The 22,220-nt window shown below is 40.1% G+C and overlaps 1 protein-coding gene across 10 annotated transcripts in view; it reads left to right on the top strand.

Moving 5' to 3' along the window:
* The window catches only part of LOC122788848 (progestin and adipoQ receptor family member 3-like), a 792,623-nt gene that overhangs the window by 567,862 nt on the left and 202,541 nt on the right, over positions 1-22,220 (top strand). For 8 of the 10 annotated variants that reach the window (XM_044055731.1, XM_044055735.1, XM_044055730.1 and 5 more), the window contains one exon: positions 3,788-4,595. The exons of 1 other annotated variant lie outside the window; for it this stretch is intronic. In XM_044055731.1, the coding sequence (XP_043911666.1) occupies positions 3,788-3,927 (140 nt within the window). In that variant the 3' untranslated portion in view covers positions 3,928-4,595. Of the gene's footprint in view, positions 1-3,787; positions 4,596-22,220 lie in introns of those variants that run through there. One more of the 10 variants, XM_044055740.1, reaches the window with a different exon arrangement.

Genomic DNA, 22,220 nt, shown 5'->3' with positions numbered 1-22,220 from the left:
TCCTCTGGTTAGTTGAAGCTGGATATTATTCATAGCACAGGCTACCCTTTGAGGTTCCGCCTGAATCTAGAAACATCCTAGCTGTTGGTAAATGCAACTAAAGTCTGGTGGGAGTGCAGTCAGTTGGAAGATGAACAGTTTTAGTTATAGGACTGCTTGGTGATTTCCTGTGCAGCACTCATGGGATCACTTTCCTTCTTGGTTGCAATCCTATAGGGTTGTGTCTTTTTCATCATGTATGACCTTCTTTGCTCCTCTTAATTTTATTGCTTTTTCAGGTATGTATCCGAGTATGTTCCTTACCAAACATTCTGATCCTTTGAGAAGGGCCAGGACATGGACTTGGTTTGGGAGCAAAACCTTGGACTCAGATTGGGGTCCAAATTGTAGACCCAATAGCTTTCTGTGGGTGATAATATGGACATATACCTCATGATACTAAGGACATATGCTTTGCAGTGGGCTGTAAGAACTGTATGGTGTTGGATCCACTACATGTTTTGGAGCTCCTCACTGTGTTAATTCCTTGTCTCAGGGTCCTGGACTGGTGACCTGTACCTGCTGAATCTTGTGTGGAACTTTCCTTTCCATGACTATCCCTAACAACTTCTGACATCTATTTGTTTACTGAAGGGGTGTATCTTGGTTGTACATTTTTCTTTTTTGTTCTGGGTCTGTTACCTCTTCCCCTCATGGAGGTCTGCTATCCAGACCTCCTTGCTCTTTTGCCTGTGGCATAGCTTCTTCTTTTTGGGCCTCTCCAGTTACAGTTGATCATCTGGTCAATAGTGTGAGAAGTATAAGGATGTGTTCTCTTGCAGGAAATTATTTCTTGCTTGCAGCCTGGCTGTGTTCATTGGTTTCACTGTTTCAGCAGGATCATTTTTCTGTTGACAAATATGTGTATCAGTGTGAGATGCTCACACAATTCTTTAATACAGCTGCAGTTCTGGAGACCATGTCTGCACTGTGAAGAGCCAGATCACTCCAGGGTTTGGAGACCATGTCTACACCATCTTAGAGCTGGATCACTTGAGTGTTTGGAGAGCATGACTACACTGACTTAGAGGTGGATCACTTGAGTGTTTGGAGACCATGTCTGCACTGTCTAGAGCTGAATCACTCTAGCGTTTGGCCCTTCTTCCTGCAGGGAGATCATAACTTTTCACTTTATCTGCTCAGTACAGCAGATAGAAAAAGTGGGGGATGAGGTGGTCACTCTTCCTCATATGGCTTGTGCTGCTACTCTGCATTTTGTTGTTAATCTCACTGATTCCAAGTCTCACTGTAGAACTAAACTAAGATCACACTCATTCTTAATGTTTCTCACTGAAAAAGCAGGGTATGGCTATGAAGTTCCAGCCCTGTAGTGGTACAGACAACTCCCCATGTTTTAATCAGAGACGTCGCTTCATGATTTAGGAAACAGCCAACTTCACCTTAGGACATAATCCATAATGAATTTATCTTCACCTCTCTAACCTTGTCTGGAATGTCAGGAAGCTACCAGGAAGTCGTCTAATTGGACCTCCAGTTGGAAGTGCTCTTAATGTGAACAGAGGAATACCTTATGTTTCAAGATGGCCAGTTACAAGTGTTCTGTGTTTTGATGTTTACATACTACTATGCTTGAGTCATGCCTTTTTTCTAGAGGATTCTTGAGTAAATCTTCTGCTTATTTATCTTTGTGGAGAAAAGACTAAAGTCCAATACTGAATGGTTGCATAATTCCTTTGGATGTGCTACTTTGTCTATGTTTGAAGAACCCCTCCCCTTTAGTGAGTTCAGATGTCATGTTTAATAGGCTTAATTATCCACTAATGGGCCTTTGGGTTTGGTGATGTTGTAGCTGTGCCTCTATAAAATGCCTTCGAGACATTCAGGCCTGCTAGTGTGAGGGAACATACTTCGATGTTTCTCCACAGCTGAGCTCTCCAACCTCAGTTCTACTTATTCTTAGAAGGCAGCTTTGATTTTGTCCTTGAGCTGGTTCTTTCTTCCCATTTCTTTGCTGGAGAAAAACAGGATTGAGGTCCCTTCACTCCCTGGAATTGCTGGACCTGCTGAAGTGTTGCATAAACTAGTTATGCTGGTTTAGTTAGACAGATCAGCGGTCCTTCTCCCTGGTTTCAGTATGGGAAGGGCTCACATTTGCGAGATAGACAGGTTTTGGTGGACTGATGTGACTGGTGCTCAGTTGTCTTTGGCTTTTGGGTGACACTGACTTTTTATTTATTTATTTATTTTTGCTGTAGCCAAAGTCTGTTCTACTCTTAGAGTATCTGTATCCAAAACATGTCTTATTGTAATGGTGGTGCCATGACTATTTGGACTGTAATGTTGTCTTTCTTAAAATCTTATTGTTTTGACTGTGACTGTGGGAGTTGAGCATCTCTTGATGAGATTGTATTCCAAGGACAAAGACTTCTGAGTTCTTTTCCTGTGCAGTCTTCTGGCTTCTTCCAACGTTGTTGCCATACTGCATGGAATTCAATCTAACCATTAAGGAAGATCGTTGGTGTTAGATATAACAGAAAAAAATTTACCATTTTAGTCAGTTTGTGAGAGGGCACTCATTCACTGGTCAAGAATAGCCTTCTGCTGTCTTATCTACAGGTGGGCATCCTGTCAAGCCAGTCTCACCTGTCTGAGTTTCCTGTATGTAGGACAGGTATATTTTACTATATCATTTGTTAGCAGTGGTTCTTCACTGATTTGCAGGAAGGTGGTCATTACTGAACAGACTGGTGTGAAGAAGGCAGTATTTGTAGTGAACACACTATATCACTGGGCGTGTCAACAGAGATGCACTGTCCTCGTGGGTAAAGGAACATCTCAGAAAAGGATGCCAAATTCTAGCTGGTAGACAGGATGAATCCAACAGAAAGGCTCCCCTAGTAGAAAAAGGATGCAGCAAATTTATACATAAGAAAATATTTAGGATGTGAAGGTGAGGAATAGAAGATTGTTTTCATGTTATTTGGAGATTTAACGCAATCAGTCTCTTCTGTGTAGCATTTTGTGATCTTTTTTCAGATATATTTGGTGTGTCAGCTGAATGCTGTTAGCATATTACTGATGATCCAGACAATTGTTTGAATTCAAATTGTAAGGCAAGGCTGTCTTAGTCTTAAAAGTGTCCACAAATAATCTGGAAAGAACAGTTGTCATCCTTTTCATATTTATGCTTTCTGATTGTGAGTCAAGTATAAAAGGAATGCTCAACAATAATAGAAGATTTTCTGCATCACAAGTACATAATTTTGTGAAAAATCAAAACCAGGTTTGTTTGTTTTTGTTTCACCACTCTTTGGCATCACTGTAACTTTTTTAATTTCTGGGCTACTTTTTCCATGTGGATTAGCACTCTGCCCTGTAAACAATTAAATATATAAATAAAATATGTTCACGTGACAAGGTTATCTTTCTTTATTGGAAGATAAAATCATTAACGATCTTCAGATGGTAGCAAAAATTAATATTCTGATTTATGTTTTGGGCAGCATAAAACTGAGTTACTCAAATGTAATGTTTTATGTGTGTGCATATATATATATATATAAATATATATATATATATATATATATATATATATATATATATATATATATATATATATATATATATATATATATATATAAAATGAAAATGTTTGTTAAAAAAAGAAAAAAAAAAACAAATGCCAGTGTCAGACATATTTGCATAAATATAATTGTAGGTATATTGTGAAAGTTATTCCTATTTATGCTTTACATTTTATAAAATTATTTATTTCCTTTTTTCAAAGGTGGCCTCCTAAATTACATTGGCTGCAGTCATCAGTGGTGGCATTTCTTGGTAGTTTTGATGTTTTACTGGTGGCATCAGACAGTTGTCCAAATAATGCATTACAGACATGAGAAACCATGCACACTGAAACATCTATAAACCAGTCGTCCTGTCCACATGCTTTTTTCCCCTGCAAAATCCTTCAGATGATTGAAGAATGTCTCACTAGTCTTATGTTGCCAGTGAAGCAAAAGAATGTCTGCATGATTGTACTGAAGAGTGAAGTGAAAATGAAGCGGTCCTTTGTTTACATGAACTTTTTTATACATTACCCTTAGCTGGGTTTCCATGCTAATGACATTGCCTTGGAACTTAATGTGCTGTGTATTAACACAGTGGACTGTGTTTCTTTTTAAAATATATTACGTACCGAAAGGCATGTCAAGCCAAACTTTTGCAATAGATTGTGTCTTCCTTGATTACTTGATTTCTGCACTAAAGTTGTTTATTTATACAGCATGAAATGAATGCACTGCACTGTATTGTGATAAGCATGCACTTTTGCTTAAATGAGATATTAAAATATTTTCATTGTGCACAATTTTGCATTTTATTTATTTGTTTTTTCTGTTTTTCTATTATCTTGGTCAGTATAATTGTTAAATGAATCTTATCTAGATATACCCCAAACTACTTGTTTATTAAACACAGCAGAAAAAATTAAATATTTCATTTGAGTCCATCTGCAAAGAAGAGACACTTGTACCTAATGGGTTTGCCTAGTTAACAGATGAATAAAATAAATACATACTTTTGAATATGAAAGATCTCAAGACTTAGCTGATTCATTCAAAGACCATCATCGTGTAAGTATGAACAGTTTCTGCATTGTCTGTTTGTTAGTGATTATAAGGATGAGCTGAACTGGATTTCTGTTGTAACCCTTTAGCGATCTTACCTTATGCTCACCCACAGCATGCTATCAGGTGCATCAGTTATTATAACCTTTTACATTAAACACTGCCCAGCAGAAAGGGCTAGGCTTGGGTTTACTAGAAGATTGCTAGAAGATTTCAATTCCATGTAGTGAACAAGCAACAATATGACATCACAAAAAGGAATGCAAAGGTACTATACATAGCTCTCAACCTTCCATCTCCGAAATGAGGAACACTAGTCCTCATAATGTGGAACAAATGGGCAAAATGTGGAACACATACTAATGGCTTACTAACAACTTCAACTAAGAAGGCTATAGAATGGTTAAAATATGCTGGTTTTACTTATAAAGAAGATCTTTTAATGAATTAATATGATTAATTTCTATTTACCATGGATTTCACTTAAAACAATTTCTAACACTGAATGTGTGACAGAGTCTTTCAATGTGGAACATTGAGGAACTTTGAGGAACATGAACTTTTTAAGACCCCAAATGAGGTACATTCCTCGTAATGAGGTACACTTGAGAGGTATGGTACTATATGCAGATATGATAACAGTTTCTGTTTTTTAGGGCTGTTAGGCATCTGTGCATCTTAATAGTGATCCCATGTGATGTTGATGGACCTAACCCCGTCCAAAGAAGATGGCACTGCACAATTGTAGAAATTTTGTGAAAAAATGTCATCTGCATCAAGTAGTGTAGAAACATATAAACAACAATAAATCTTTGCCATCACCCATTTACTGATCACGTAAAATGGCAAAATAATGTAAAATATTTTGTCTCTATCCAAGATTCATAGTAATTTTAAGCTTGTGGCATGAACCATGTTTAACAAGTTAAGATCCATTATGAATAATAATTGCCTGTTTCTGGGGGATTGCTTTAAAGCTTTGTTCCAGTTAAATTACTTACTCAGTCAGACATCATCAATTAGGAGACTGACAAACTCAAACCCAGGTCAACATGATAGAGCTTATTAACAGCTATAACCCTTGTCCTCTGTGTTTTATTGCTAGAGAAAGTAAAGTATTAAACATATTTTATTTGTAAAAAATCTCTATATTTTCTCTTAAGTTACTGTCTTTATAAATATAACAACAGAGATATATCAATACTACACATCAGCGAAGGAGACTTTTGTGCAGAGAGTAGTACAGCATAAATGAGGATGAATTTAAATGTAAGAAATGACATTAGATCATCATGAACCCAGTGTGCACATATGTATGTATGCATTTGTGGGTACTTTCATGTTATGTAAAGATACCTACTTCATCTACCTATCTGTATCTTCCAAGGATGATCCATAATGCCTCTACCATACTTTGAAAAGCCCTTCAGGTTAATGATTTTTAAAAAACTTTTTGTGACCTTGACTAATCTAAATTATTTCGGCCATGTTATAGGGTATCAGTGAGATCGACCAGCTAGAGAGCATATAGTCCAACAATAAAGATGAAAAAAATGTACTCAGACAAATCAAAAATAATTTGAAGAAAAAGTGAGGCCCAACCATGATGAGAAAATTGTAAGAGGCCGAAATGGTTTTTTTTTTTTCCCCACTTAGCTGTGTGGCATGGCAGGCCCCCTCCATTCCCCCAAGCACACTGCATTTTCCACTCAGGAGCCAGGATTACCTATAACCCCATGTATATAGAATGTTTAGGTTCACATACCAGCTGATATAGCAATTACTATCTGATTTTCACAATTGCATGCTATTAGTTTAATCATTTTTTGTTTACGGTTTAGATTTATGTGATTCTCACAGATAGGTTCATAGAAGGTTACTAGGCTAATAGCCCTAGTGCCCTTACAAGCCTAGCAATGTTTATCCTGAGTTGCCCCAAATCTTTGGTGGTTAGGTGAATGAAATTAGCAGAGGTACGGGTCTATGATAGTTAATTTAGACTTCCTCTGTCCAGGATGGACATGGGTGCCACACCACCCCATGATTGAATTTGGGTCACCCATCCATTTAGGTTTTGTTTGAAGAGAGTGAGGAAGGGGCTATGGTTTATGTGAAGTGGAAAGCTTGTTCCAGAGATGTGGCAGTCTCTGGGAGTTGTGTCTGTCTCTCCAGCATGATCTGTTCATGTCAAGGGCTAGGTTAAGATCCCTTGAGTGATTTAATCACTGTTGTGCAGTTTGATTTACAAATGTATAATATTTTCATCAAGGCCGGGCCAGCTCATTGACTGCCCTGTTAGCCACCCACAGGTCACCCCCTAGCAACCAGTAGGAGACAGAATACGATGACAAGGCTTTCAGTCTTTCTACGTAAGACTTGTTTTGTGTTCCCTATAATTTCTTGTTGAGAAACCTCTGGGGTCTGTCCAATTGTTGCAGGTGTCAAAAGGGAACATTATACTCAATTACTGGTCTGGTGAGGGCCAGGTATAATAGACATATAACATCCTTAGATCTATATGTGATTCCTTTACTGAAAAGACATGCCACATAGAAGGATTTCCTTACTACTGTGGATACGTGGTGGTCAAAGTTCAAACTGCTATCAACCTGAGTACCTGTATCATATACCAACTTGGTCTACACTTAAAGGGGTGCTGTCTATAATGTAATTAGCAAGGATGTCAGCTTTCCCAAAGAGAATAATAATGCATTTCTTTTGCATTTAGCTTTAATCTGTGGCTTTGGCACCAATCATTTGTCTGCGTTAACCCTGTCTGCAGTATATTAACATTGTTGGAGAACTCAATGATTGCTCCCAGTTTGCAATCATCAGTGAACTTTGTCAGCCACAGGCTGTCCAAGTTTGCCTGGACGTCTGAGAAATAAATTCCAAATAATAAGGGGCCCAGCACAGAACACTGTGGTACACCACTGGTGACTGGTCTTTTGCTAGAGGCAAAGTCATCCACTTTGACAGCATGTGTCCTGTTGGTGAGCCTGTTTGCTATACATCTGGTAATGTAGGGGTTACTTCCCAATTGGGATAGTTTCTCTGTAATACCTTTGTGGAGGATTGTGTCAAATACCTCGGCTAGGTCAAGATAGGTGGTAAGTGCTATCTTTCCCTCATCCAGGGCTTTGGTGGCTTTCTGAAAGAAGTCAGCCATGTTTAACAGGCATGATCTACCTTTAACTAATCCAAACTAGATTGGGTCCAGAGTTTGGAGATTACCTATGTCCTTGTTAATAAGGTCCATAATGATTCTTTCCATGGCCTTTCAGATGAGGCTAGTCAAGCTTATAGGCCTATAATTTCCAGGGTCTGTTGATCGTCCCCCTTTGTGCAGAGCAATTGTGGTTGCTGTCCTCCATTCTGCTGGAACATAGCCGGTTTGCAGGTTGTGGTTAAACAAGGATCCAAGTAGGTCTGATAGGTCATGTTTTAAGTTGTTTAAAAGGCAACCTGGGATTTGTCTAGTCCCATTGATGCCATAATTTTGGCCTTGGAGAGTGCTGAGATGACTTGCTCTCTTGAGAAAAATAGGCTGAGGAATGGTGTCAGGTATACTTTGGGGGATGACTGGAAGGGAGAGGGGAGTGAAGGTTGCTCCATATCTATCTGCTAGCTGATTGGCTATTACCTCTGATTGAGAATGGGTGGTGCCATCCACAACCAATTCAGTGCATAGCTGGGTATTCCCTGTTCGATATCAGTTGTAGTTAAAGAATGCCTTGTGAGTATTCCTAGCTAGAATTTTATTTTTGCTTAGTAATTAGCTTTGGAGGACTTGACAAGACCTCTAATTTGTTTAAGCTAGAGAAGGATTTCTTCCTCTGCCGAGCCAGTTGCCTCTTATTCTTGGACATTATCTTCTTTTTCTTGTTGTATAGCCTTTTTATACTAGAGGACTACCAAGGTGGCTTGTTTTTTCAGTAAGACCTGATTTTAATCTGATCAGGTACAGCTAATTCTATACAAATGCTTAAGTGGTTATACAGGACATTGGTGTACACCTCTGCATAGGAGTCCATGTTATCTGCGTTTGAGGGGGCTTTGAAATGTCTTATACCATCACTTAGTAAGAGGTAATTTGCCTTTGAAAAATTCTTAAGCAGTTTTGAGCTTGATGGGACATCTGGTTTTATAATTATTTAATTTATTTATTTATTTATTGACATTTGTTGACCAGGAAAGTCCACTGGGTCAGAAACGCATTTTCAGTGGAGGCCTGAGAAGAAAAGCTCCACAATATTCAAATATTCCACAGAAAAAATACAAAGTTAATACATAAAATATATATAAATTAACACAAGACGTGTTGGATTATGTGAATTTGAAGTACACAGATATTATCATTTGTTTGTGTCTTTTGGCTTTTCCTGGTTAGGGGTCGCCACAGCAGAACTCCGGTCTGCTAATGATTGGTAGTGGATTTTTACGTACCGGGTTACCAGCCCTGACGCACAACCTTCAATGAAGGCACACCCCATTCACGTATGCCTCCACACAGAAGATGCTCTAGCTGAGAATCGAACGGGACAATGTCTTGCTATGAGGCAGCAACGCTACCGCAGCATCACCACCGCAGTACTACACAGATATTATCATACTATAACTAAATACTTTTCCACTCAGAGAATGCAAAATAAAATACAAAGATAGAAAGCAAAATACTTTTCCATTCAGAAAAATATAGTCATAAATATAAATTTAGATTGTTCTAGGTAGAACAATTTGTAATGCAGAAGTGGAAAGAGTTAATATAACAGGGGTTTAAAAAGTAGGATCTGAGTAGTTAGATGTGTAGGATTAAGGAGGCTTACACTGTATTTCACAGGTGCAGATGGGATTATTCAGATAATGGGTTTTCACTGCAGCTTTAAAGGCTTTTAAGGAGTCTAGTTGAGTACTGTAAGATGGGAGGGCATTCCATAGTTTGGCAATGTTGTAGGCACTGTCCATCTCTTTTGCTGGGTTTGGTTACTTTTAAAAGTTACTTAGAAGACCGGAGGGTTCTAGTTGGGGTGTATGTGTGTAAGATAGTTTGGAGTGCAGGGCAGTTATTAGGTTTAAATATTAGCTTGTGGGTCAGGATTAACTAAGTGTAATACAAACAGTGGTGAAATTCAAGCCAAGACAAGTTAATAATGGCTTTGCAGTGATGTGAGTGGTTTGGCATGCTGCAGGCAAATTTTGCTATGTTATAGCAACAGGATTGCAGCTTATTACTGAGAGATGTGTGGAGGTTTGTGAAAATGGGACTTCCATACAGGAGGGAGGGGATAAGTAGAGTGCTTGCTAGTTTAATTTTTGTTTGTAGTAGAGAGTTGAAAGTAAAGTTTATGTTGGTATTGTTTGTCAAGTTTGAAGTGAGTTTTTTTATTGTATTGAGAATGTGTTGTTTGAAAGAGAGTTTGTCATCAATAGTGATTCCTAGAAGTTTTGAAGTTTTCACCTGTTCAATTTCTGTATTATGTGAAAAAAATCTTGAATTCTGCAGCTGGAGGTTTTGATGAAGATAGTGATATTATTTTTTGGGGTCCAACATTAATCGAGCATCATTTAGCCAAGTTTCTATGGATGTGAATGCATGTTGTGTGATCTTATGGAGGTTAGAGAAATTGGAGGAGGAAATGATAGTTGAATCATCAGCATATTGGATGAGTGCTTTCTTGGGAGGCTTTATTAAGATCATTAATGAATATTTTAAAAAGTAGGGATCCTAAAATGGATCCTTGCGGGACTCCAGCATTATTGACCAGATACTGTGTTAGTTTTGCCATCTAACAAACTGTTGCCTATTGTTACGTAGGTGGAGAACCCAGCTAACATGCTTAGGGAGCATCCTAGTTTTTCTAAGTGTTATAATAACTTAGGGAGCGATACTGTGTTGAAAGCCTTCAAAAGGTCTAATAGAAATACTGAAGTTGATGGGCCAACATAAAGAGCTTTATTCACAGTATCAGTGAAGGAGAGCAAAGCTGTTGTTGCGCTATGTCCAGGACACGATCCATATTGAGTGGGAGCTAGGAGATTACTGTTAGGTGATTTAGTAGTTGAATTTGTATGCATTTTCTGAAGATTTTTGATAGTGGGGAGAGCATGGAGATAGGCCGGTAATTTGAGAGATTGTGTGCATTACCACCTTTGTGTAAAGGAGTTATAATAGACTATCTGATGTTGTTAATCTTCATTCATTCATTACTGATGGGTGTCGGTTCCATTGTCAGAACCAAGTCGACCTTATAACAAGCTCATGCCAGCCAAAAAACTCTTGAGCTAAGCTTTACCCATAGTGCCCCTCTCCCTGTTACCTCGAATCTCATTTGCCACGTAGCCATCAAGACATGTCAAGCCAGCTCTCAGCTAAGTATTGTATGAATTATTACTTTGAAAACTATTTTTTTCCACAGATTTTCATTATTTCTCGTAAGACCTTCTCTTGTTAGTCGCTAACCTTTTTTACCCTTTTTACCCTTGTTTTCTGAAAAACTTTCTTCTTAACTCCTTACCAACTCGGTAATCTTGCTAACACCATTGGTAGGCATTCCTTCACTCCCTCTAATTTCTTCCCTTTAGCTCTGAGGTAATCTACATACCATTGTTGGTATTTTTTCCTGCCTTAAAAAAAATACTGCTTTCTATCCTTTTTCTTATAGAGCTTATATTTGTACTACATTTCTTACTTGTTAAACTATTGACTCAACTTGTTTTCCACCATGTCAGAGAAAAAAAGGGTCAACAGGATTTAAGCAATGTGACTAATGTGGTCGCAAAATGCCTAATTCCGACACCCATGTTTCTTTTATATATTGTCTGGGTGTCACACCTATCTGTTCAACCTCCTTGTGACATATGTAAAGGGTTCAGCACTCATACTCTAAATGAGAAAAAACAGGTTGATACTTAAGGCCCTATTAAAAACACCTTTCGCAGAGACTATTTCTGAGTTGGAGGGTTCATCCCCTCCAAAGAGAGAACACAAAAAAAGATCTCACTTTGTTCCTTCCTCACCCTCTGGTGATAGGAAGTCTTAACCTAAACCAAAAATACCCAAATTGAAACCAACCACTTTTACTCCAAGGCCTCAACCACCATCTATGGTGCTGTCTTTGGTACCAAAGCCACGTTTCCACTTCGGTGCCATCTTCAATAATTTTGACCCTGACACCAGCCAGGGCACTGACAATTTCTACTGCACCAACTGTACCTTCAATTTCTGTTCCACCCTATTTGGCACCAACAATAATTAGTCCAGCACCAGACACTTTCCCCAACCCCATACATGTTACTGGTCTGGAGACCACGGGGCCAATAGGAGAGACTGCTCGGACCTGATATTCACCCATGGTGGATCCTTTCTTTGGGCAGCAGTATAGCCCTTTTTTAGAATGGCTTGATTCTCCATCAGGGATATCGACCCAATCTACCAGGAGCCTCTTGGAATTGAATGTGATGCATCTTGTGGATCAGCTGCTAATGGCCAGAGAGATTCCAACACCTTCCAGAACTCCCTTCCCAACTGGAGTTGGGAGTCTTTCTCCATGGACTCTAACATATTCTCCTCCTTTGACCTCCTTGCATGCATCGAATCACTTGGCACCAACACCTATTTTGGTTCCCACTTCTTCGGTTCCACTGGTGGATCTCACCATGGGTCTGGAGCCTTTGGTCCTCAGCTCATTCAGAATTAAGCCAAACTCTGGATCGTGACTGGACTGCAGGCACCATGACCCCTAGTACAGCATCTATTTTTTTTCTACAGCGCCGTCTATACCTCTCAACCTGGTAACATCAAAAATCTGGACAAGGCCCATGAAAAATAGGTACAAATCTGTATGCTGATTTAACATAAAATGTACATACATAATTATGTAACACTGCCCACTCCAATGGAATTGTGGGATACCAACTTTCAAACACAAACTGAAGAACAGACAACCAAATATGGCACCAGTCCCCCTGCAGCCATTCCAATGTCCCATTACCTGGCTATTTCACCCCATTTACCATAAACACTAATATGTGCATACTTATTTACTTCTACAATGATTTGGATTTTATTTTTACATTTTATAGCACAATGCACAAACACTAATAGATATCTGCTAAACAAAGCAATACTGTCTCACAATGAAAATAGACTTGGCATTAAAATGTCTCTGCCCTTGAAACTCACATTCATTGAAACAGCATTGAAACCCACACCACATCCAAAGAAAATGCATCTGGTCAGTGGTGGATAAAGATTACCTTTGTGCTGTTTTCAAATCATTGGCCCCTTGCACACAAAACAAGAAACATACATGCATTCTTTGATGCACCTTCCTGAATTTATTAAATTATATTCCTTTTATAATCCAACAGCATACTTGTTAGACTTAAGTTAGAGCGCATTATAAATTTATTGTTTGAACATTTTTCCAGTAGGCAATGAAACAAAATGCATGAACCAATAATGACAAAACTTTCCAATTCAGAACATTTCCATCATAAAAGTCTACTTCCAGACACACACACACACACACACACACACACACACACACACACACACACACACACACACACACACACACACACACACACACACACACACAATCGCATTTTAAATTTATTGTTTGAACATTTTTCCAGTAGGCAAAAATGCAAAATGCATGAACCAATAATGACAAAACCGCCAATTCAGAACATTTGCATCATATATATATATATATATATATATATATATATATATATATATATATATATATATATATATATATATATATATATAGGTCTACTTCAAAACATCTAAAACCCATAACATCTAATTTCATAACACTGAGACCAGAACATCTAAAACCCATAACATCAAATTTTATAACATCAAACACTACAAATCACAAGAAAATAACATCCCCTCCACATATAACGACACCAAACTACCAAACACACTTTTTACTACATTTCTGCAGGGGGGCAAGCCCCCCTGCACCCCCCATGTGGGGGGCTACCCCCATACATTAAATATACCAACTCCAAGATCACACTACAGTGGGAAAAAGTTAATTTCCTAACCCTACTGTATCAAGCCCCCCTGCAGAAATGTAGTAAAAAGTGTGTTTGGTAGTTTTGTGTCATTATATGTGGAGGGATGTTATTTACATGTGATTTGTAGTGTTAGATGTTAGAAATTCAATGTTATGGGTTTTAGATGTTTTGGGTTTTAGATGTTCTGGTCTCAAAGTTATAACATTAGATGTTATGGGTTTTAGATGTTTTGAAGGGGACCTATATATATATATATATATATATATATATAGAATGACAGTAGTGGGGGGGGGGGGCAAAAGACCAGAAACCAGGGACACATTTTAAACATTGCTTGTATAATTTTGGAAAGTTTCTAGAATAAAATGTGTTACCACCATGCATTTCACTGCCAAGGCTTGAACCCAGGAGCCTGTGCACTACAGTTAGAGCAACCTACAACCATGCCAAATCAGCAGTTTCCTACAAGACAGGAAGACTGAAACTTAAATGGTTATCATTTAGTGAATTTACTTCTCAACATAGCTCTCAATCACTTAGCACAAAAAATCTGGACAAAGCCAATAATGGGGGAATACAGCCCCAAAATAGGGACACATTTCAAATTCTGATCTTATAAACTTGAAAATTGCTAGAATAAAAGGTTGCGTGTTACCATTTATTTTCTGAAGAATATGAAGTCTGAAATTGGAATGCCTGTCATTATTTAGTGAATTCAGTCCTTCCGTGATTTGCCACAAAGATCATGAAAACCACAGATTTAATGAGGAACAGAACAAAAATATGAGGCATAAATTCACAAGTGGTGGCTAGGGACTTTAGGCTCTTTTTAGCCTGAGCACCTCTAGCCACCAGGTGTATTCATTCAGCTGGGGGTATTTACACACACAGTAAGTTTTGCTTAGTTTCTACTGCCCCCTTCCCAAAGTGTCTCACAGCTCAGCTTCCTTACCACTTCCACTTATATAATGGTCACCATACTTCAAATTTTAAACTCACAGTTAACCATACATCAGAAAGTTTCTCCCAGACAACCCCCCCCCCCAAGTCATAAAGCCCACTTTTTCACAGCTGCCTCATGAAGCTGCCAGGGAAATTTCACATTTATTTCCTAACCCTCTCTTGTTTTGGATGGCTGCTGTGTGGCTGAATTCTTTACACTACAGCCCATGCTCTGAAAACAAGCTCTGTTGGCCAGGAGCAGAATAAGAGTGCTGCTGCCTCTAAACCAGTAGGCCAGCTAGATATTTCATGAATCTGCATACTTCTGGAGGTATATCAGTACTTAACTCTGCCTCTATCTCCTTCAAGATATGCACTGCATTACTTAAGGAGACCATGTGAACTCATCCTTATCACTGGTTATATATAGCTGACACAGCTCTATTAATTATTCCAGTCATAACCTTTTACATTTTTAAGGCTGTTATAACCTGCCCAGCATAATGGATGGCATCTGTTTTTCTGTCCCCAATATTTCAGCAATGTTATCACTACCATTTAGATGGAAACCTTCTACAATGTATTCATTCAATTTTGCTTACTGGGAAATTCCAAGTAGGCAAACAAGCTCTTTTACAGCAGATGCATGGGGAAAAAAGCTCCACAAAATGATTATAGTACAACATACAGAACACTCAAATTTAACAGCAGCATTACAAAGCTCCATGGGAACTATTTACACTACAGCAGTACTTACACAGTATAGAGAAATTAACTTTACAACTTTCAGTATGATGGTATGTGTGTGGTTTGAGTACAAAATGCTGGTCTTTCTTTCAGATTAAATCTATGGTTCCCAAAATACAGAATGCCACACAACTGGATTTTTCTTGAGTTTCAATTACTTCACTGTGAAAATAAATACATTGAAAATAAAAGCAAAATGGTGCAAGGATATGGAATCAGTCCAGTGTTGAATACATGATACTCAGGAGGAACACACTTCGGCACTCAGCCTGAAGCCGCCATGTCCCCATACCTCATCATACACACCATGTCAACAAAATCTTGTAACTGCATTTAGCTGCTATAGCACTTCACAGAGCCAATCACCAAATGCTGCACCATCTATAAGGTGTCCAACATCTTCAGAACAACTTACCTGTTCCCATACCATGTATAATCAGCCCATAAACTTCTTATACCCAAGTTAGGCCAAATTCAACTACAGCATTTCAATAATAGCTCTACTTGTTCTCATGTAGCTTCTGTATTTATTCCAAACTGTGAGAAAATCAGTGACGGTCATGTTACCAACATAACATGCAAACGTCACAAAAATCAAATGTGTTTATAAAGCAGAAAACACAGAAGTGGCCTATACACTGTCCCTACATCTTACAGTAAAACTGAGTTCATCTTGGGAAAACGGGACAGAAAAACACCAAATTTGCAGTGAGAGAAATGGAGGTAATGAGAAGACAGAAGTTCATTCCCTGGGCTCAAGGCAAACCTCACTCCTCATGGGAAAGGCCCTGGAGGCAAGGAGTCCTGCCCGCATGTCCTGCCATGTGATCACTTTAGGGAAGCAGAGAGAAGAGTCCTGTACCCTCCTTACCATCAGCACCAGGTCCATCTCGATTTTGAATGTCTGTTGTTGCAAGGTTTTTAATGTGATCCACATCTTGTTTTCTGCTTGCAGTGGTTCTGATTCCATACTCATGAATTTACTATCTGCTCCACTTTTGCCAGCTGCAATGTTGTGGGACACACAGACACACACAGACACACACAGACACACACAGACACACACACACAGACACACACACACACACACACACACACACACACACACACACACACACACACACACACACACCTTGTTCACATACCTGAATGCTAGAAAATACCTCCATTCAAGAAAAAATTAGAGTAGCAAAATACCCAAGCAGAGAAAAATAAATACCTTAAAAGCTCAAATAACTCCATTCATGAAAATACCTAATAGGAATTTAAAAGTAGCTAACCACCTTGCTCTGCAATACCCAATCCACGACAAATAACTCCGTTCATGAAAATAGCAGCAGTCGTTTCCTCCAAGAAGCACTCAAATAACTGTGTTCATGAAAATACCTAACGGAATTTAAAAATAAATACCTTGCTCTGCAATACCGAACCCATGCTTGCAGCAGCACAGCAGCTGTTTCCTTCCCAAGAAGCAATCATTTGCGCTTGCATATCTATTCAAACAGTGAAGCAGGAAATGTGTGCACGTGAGCCCTTGAGCTCAATTCCGACAGACTGACGGAGCTGACGTCATCACACACGTGTTGATGTCAGCTCAAAAAGTGAAAGAAAAAAATTTCAAAAAGCTGGGAAAAAAAATCAGAAATGAAGGGGTGCCACTCGGGAATCATGGCACCCCATTATTTGGACCCTAAAATTCAGTAAAAACCAAGTAATTTGGTATGGTTGGGAAGTATGGTGCCATCTGCTATGGTTTCAGGAGTCCTAACAGTACCAAGTCCTCTTAAGACTCCTTCCTTGGGATTGTTCCCATCAGAGCAGGATGTGACCCTGGTTACGAGGTTGACCTTCTCTGTTCTGGGATCCCATCCCTCTTTGGGTGGGCCAGCTTTCCAAGTGATGTAGAGTGCCCTTGTATCTGTAGGCAAACGATCAGCATTGGAATTCCAGATATGTCCTCCCTCTGAACCACAGCTGACACAGACCACCTCATCAGGACATCAAGCACAAGAGCCTCAAGATACCCCACTACAGGGTGCCCCCTCTTTGGAGTCCTCATCAGAAGCCCCTGCTGAAGAGGCCGTGCAAGAGGAAGCATGTGGACTCCCCTGAGGTGTCCCTTACTAAAGATATGGAGTATGATGAAGGGGATGGGTCCTCACGGTCACTCCCTGAGGATGTCTCCTTTGGAGACGTACTGGAAATCTTGAAGCAGCGGAGAGACTGGAAGCCCACTAACCCTTCCTCCCAGGAGTCCATATTCTTGCAGGCTTTTTGTGCTCGACCCTCTATTTCCTGGGTGACCCCACCTGCAGAATAGCTAGTCCAATTCATCATGCAGCATGCATGGAAGAGCTCTTATACTGTTGAACCAATCCCATGAAGCCCAGACAAAATTTTATTCCCACCTGAGGAAAGTCCACACTGGTCCAAGGACCGACCAGTAGATGCTATGATGCTGGCAGTGGCCACTGGAAAAGAGTTTGTTGAGGAGAGCCAGACTGTCAATCCCAAAAACAGAGAATTTTGGGTGGTGGATAGGTTAGAGAACTGAGTGTTTGCCTCATTGACCTTTGCCATCTGGTCTTTGAATTGTTTGGCACATTTTACTAGGCTTCAGAGAGACCTAGTCTCAGAACTCTCCGAAAGCTTAGCAGGAGCAGTCTCTGATGAGATACATGACAAAGTTGCCTCTCTGCTTGCGACCCTGGAATCCATATCCAACTCATCCATGCAGTTAATTTCTCATGCCACCGAAGGGGCAGCCAGAGCTGCAGGTTGAGGCGTTGTCATGAGATGTCACGGCTGGATGTGCCTTTGTGACTTTATGAACCCTTTTAAGTCTTCCTTTCTTAATGCTCCACTGGAAGCATCTTCCCTTTCTGGCCCAAAAGTGAAAGACATGTTATGCATATGTGAGAAGGATGGCAAACGCTGTCTGCCATGGGTGTACATTTTTCCACCCCCCAACGATCTTACTCTAAGAATCAGAGGAATGGAAATCCCAAGGTCCTTTCCCTGACACATGGTGAGTTTACTTCCTGAGGTAGAGGGAGTAACTCTTATGAAAGATGCCCCTACAGAGGCAGAGGGGGCCCACGTAACCAGGGGTCCAGAGATTCCTTCTCTGGACAGCCCTAGCAGCACTCCTGAGGAGTAGCCCAATTGCTTTCCTCTGGAAGCAGTTGGGGTACATTTCTCTCTGCAGCTCCATAACTGGCAAACAAAAACCACAGATTCTTGAGTGCAGAAGATCATAGCCAGAGGTTATCGCATACCTTTCAATATTTATCCAAAGTCATCAAGACAGATTCCTGATGTTCCACCCAGTCAAAAGGAAGCAGCAGCTCAAGAGATAAGAAAGCTGTCTCAAAAAAATAATCACCCAAAAAGTCCCACCAGTCCAAATAAGATCTGGATTCTACTCAAGGTTCTTTTTAGTGCCAAAAAAGATAGGGGACTGGTGACCAATTTTGGATCTCAGCATGCTAAACAGATTTGCCGACCAAACAAAATTCCAGATGGGCATGGTTCAATCTATCCCCCCCTTTCTGGAGAAGGATGATTGGATGTGCTCAGTAGATCTTCAAGGTGCATATTACCACAAAAAAAAAATGGACAAACACTCCAGAAGATTCCTTTACTTCCGGCTGGGAGCCAATTATTACCAATTCCGGGCCCTGCCCTTTGGACTCGCTACAGCCCTCAGAGTGTTCACCAAATGCATGGCAGTGATAACAGCTCACTTGAGACCTGCAAGGATTCTGAGTGTTTCCATACTTGGACGATTGGCTCCTGACTGCCCCCACCAAGCGTCTACTGGTGACAGCTTTAAACTACACCCTAACATTGGCATATACCTAGGAATATCTATAAACAGAGAGAAAATGCACCTTAACCCCTTCTCAAACCTTGGAATTTATAGGAGCAACTCTCAATGCCCAATCTTGCTTAGTCTCCCTCCCAGATCACAGACTGAAAAGGCTAAAGTCACAACTCTGGATGATACTCTCTCAAAGCCAAGTTTCATCTCGGGCTGTCCTTCAACTTCTGGGATCAATGGCAGCATCAATTACAATAATTCTTCTTGCAAGACTACACATGAGGCTTCTTCAGTGGCTCCTACTGATGCAGTGGTATCCTTTGCATCATCCTATGTCCTTCCAGATCTGCATAACAAAATGATGCAAACAAGATTTAACTTGGTGGATGAAGCCAGAGAAAGACCTATGGAGTCGCCCTTTCTCCCCATCTCAACCAAGGCCATAGTGACCAAGGACTCTTCCCTGATAGGGTGGGGGGCATTTTCAGGGAAAGACTGTCCAAGGCACGTGGTCATCCATAGAGACCAATCTGCATATCAGTATTCTAGAACTGAGGGCAGTGCTTCTAGCATTGCAAACATTCCAATCTGTCCTCCCATCAGGAACAATTGCTATTCAGTCCGACAACTGGTCTGTGGTCTGGTACATCAACAAACAAGGGGGAACCAAGTTGTATCCATTGTGTTGAGAGGCCATGAAAATTTGGCAATGGGTGATAGCTTCCAACCACTTTCTGATTGCAGTGCATGTTCCCAGGAATTCCAATGTGATTGCTGACAAGCTGAGTAGATGTATCCTACTCCCTCACAAGTGGCCCCTCAATCCAACCATGGTGGTTAAGATCTTTAGCCACTGGGGCCAGCCTTGCTGCAACCTATTTGCCTCTCCAGTAAATTACAAATGCAGCAGCTACTTTGCCCTAATTCCCCCACAGGGGGAGTTCTCGAGGGATGCTGTGATACACAACTGGCCCACGGGACTTCTGTATGCTTTCCCTCCTCTTGTCCTGATTCCACAATTTCTAAAGAAGGCCCTTCAGTTGAAAAGTAGAGTAATCCTCATTGCAGCCTACTGGCCGCAACAAGTTTGGTTTCCCTTCCTTTGGCCTCACCTAGTATAACAACCATGGATTCTGGATCCAACTCCAGAATTGATCTCACACCCACAAGGGTTGACCCACCCAAACATATCCAGTCTAAAGCTGACACCTTGGTTTCTCCACTTCCAGTAATCACCAGGCAGAATAACCTTACCTCCCTGGTGCATAATATTCTTCTGGCTTCACATAAACCATCCACCAGGAAAATCTACCTTAACAAGTGGAAGAGATTCCTTATTTGGTCCAGACAAAGGGAACTAGTCCCTTGCTCAGCTCCTGTTAGTGTGGTTTTGGATTACTTGTCAGGTCTTCTTCATTCAGGAGCAGCAGCATCCACTATTCAAGTACATTTGGCTGCTATCTCAAACTTCCATAATGGATTCCAAGACTCATCCTTAATCTACCACCATCTCTGTAAAACCTGCTTGAAAGGGGTATCGCATAACAGACCAGCATTCAAAGAACCGATCGAACCTTGGAGTTTAACATTAGTACTCCAGTCCCTGACACAATCACCTTTTGAGACTACTGCCACTTGTTTAAAGTTCTTATTCTGGAAATCACTATTTCTAGTAGCCATCACATCAGCAAGATGCATATCCGAGCATCAGGCCTTGTGTATAAATTGCCCCTACATGGTCTTTCATAAGGACAGAGTATCACTCCGGACTAACCCTTCCTTTCTGCCCAAAGTTATCTCAGAATTGACAATCAACCAGACAATTGACCTACCAGTCTTTTTTCCTAACTACTCAAATAAAGGAGACTACTGCCTTCATTTGCTGGCTGTACATAGACAATTGCAATTTTATTTGGACAGAACTAAATCAGTATGTAAATCAGACCAGTTGTTTCTTTCCTATTCAGGTCCTAAATTGGGAAACTGTTTTTAAAGTGACCTTATCTAAGTGGTTGAGAAACTGTATATCCTTTGACTACCAACATAACAAAATTCCTCTGCGATCAGTGGCGACTTTTGTGGCTTTTCATTCAAAAGCTTCAATGGATGATATTTGTGCAGCCGCAACTTGGGCTACCCCTCATACTTTTGTCACTTATTACAAATTGGATTTGGTCTCCAGGGGGAGAGCTTCCTTTGGTTCAATGGTACTCAGGAACATTCTTCCATAAGGGCTTGCTGGGATATAAAGTAGCGAGGGACTCTGTCCCATCAGTAAGGAATGAATGAAGATGAACAACATCAGATAAAGAAGTTATGTTCTTACCATAAAGTTCCATCTGTGTTGCTCATCTTCATTCATTCATTACATCCCACCCTCCTTCCCCCTCCAAGGGGCTCCTGGAGGTTTGGATTTGGTCCAAATCCCGCATTAGGGGACCTGCTCAGAAAAAGCCTCTGCTTTCTTTACCACCGGCAAACTTGATCTGAGCTAACATGGAGAGGGGCACTATGGGTAAAGCTTAATTCTAGAGTTTTTTAGCTGTCATGAACTTGTTATAAGGCCAATTCAGTTCCGAGGATGGAACCGACACCCATCAGTAATGAATGAATGAAGATGAACAACACCAGATGAAACATTATGCTAAGAACATAACTTCTTTTATTCCAGAGTTTAGGAACATAATATTCAGAGATTGAGTGATTAATAAGAATACTTACAGGGTAAGCTATTGCTTTGGCTCAAGTTGCAAGTATTCAGGTGGTAAATTATCAGCAGAGAGTGAGCAGGGCTTTAGTTTGGTTAGCAATTTAAGAATGAGAGATATTGGTACTGGTTGATGGGAGAAGGAGGGAGTGGATGGGATATTGGTGGTTACCCTAGTGTGAAAAAAAGTAGTTATGGGGTCCATTTGTGTGGTATTTTGGGAGTTAGGACTGCTTTCCGTAGATGAATCATTGACTATTTTTTTGTATAGTATCAATTAAATGGGTGTTAAACATTTGAGCAATCTTTTGAGCGTCTTTGTTGAGAGATGGTGATGGAT

Source organism: Protopterus annectens, chromosome 14.part0 (assembly GCF_019279795.1).
Source record: "Protopterus annectens isolate FY-2018-M chromosome 14.part0, PAN1.0, whole genome shotgun sequence".
Taxonomy (NCBI): domain Eukaryota; kingdom Metazoa; phylum Chordata; order Ceratodontiformes; family Protopteridae; genus Protopterus; species Protopterus annectens.
The sequence above is the reverse complement of the archived record's forward strand: the minus strand, read 5'-3'. Positions and strand labels throughout refer to the sequence as shown.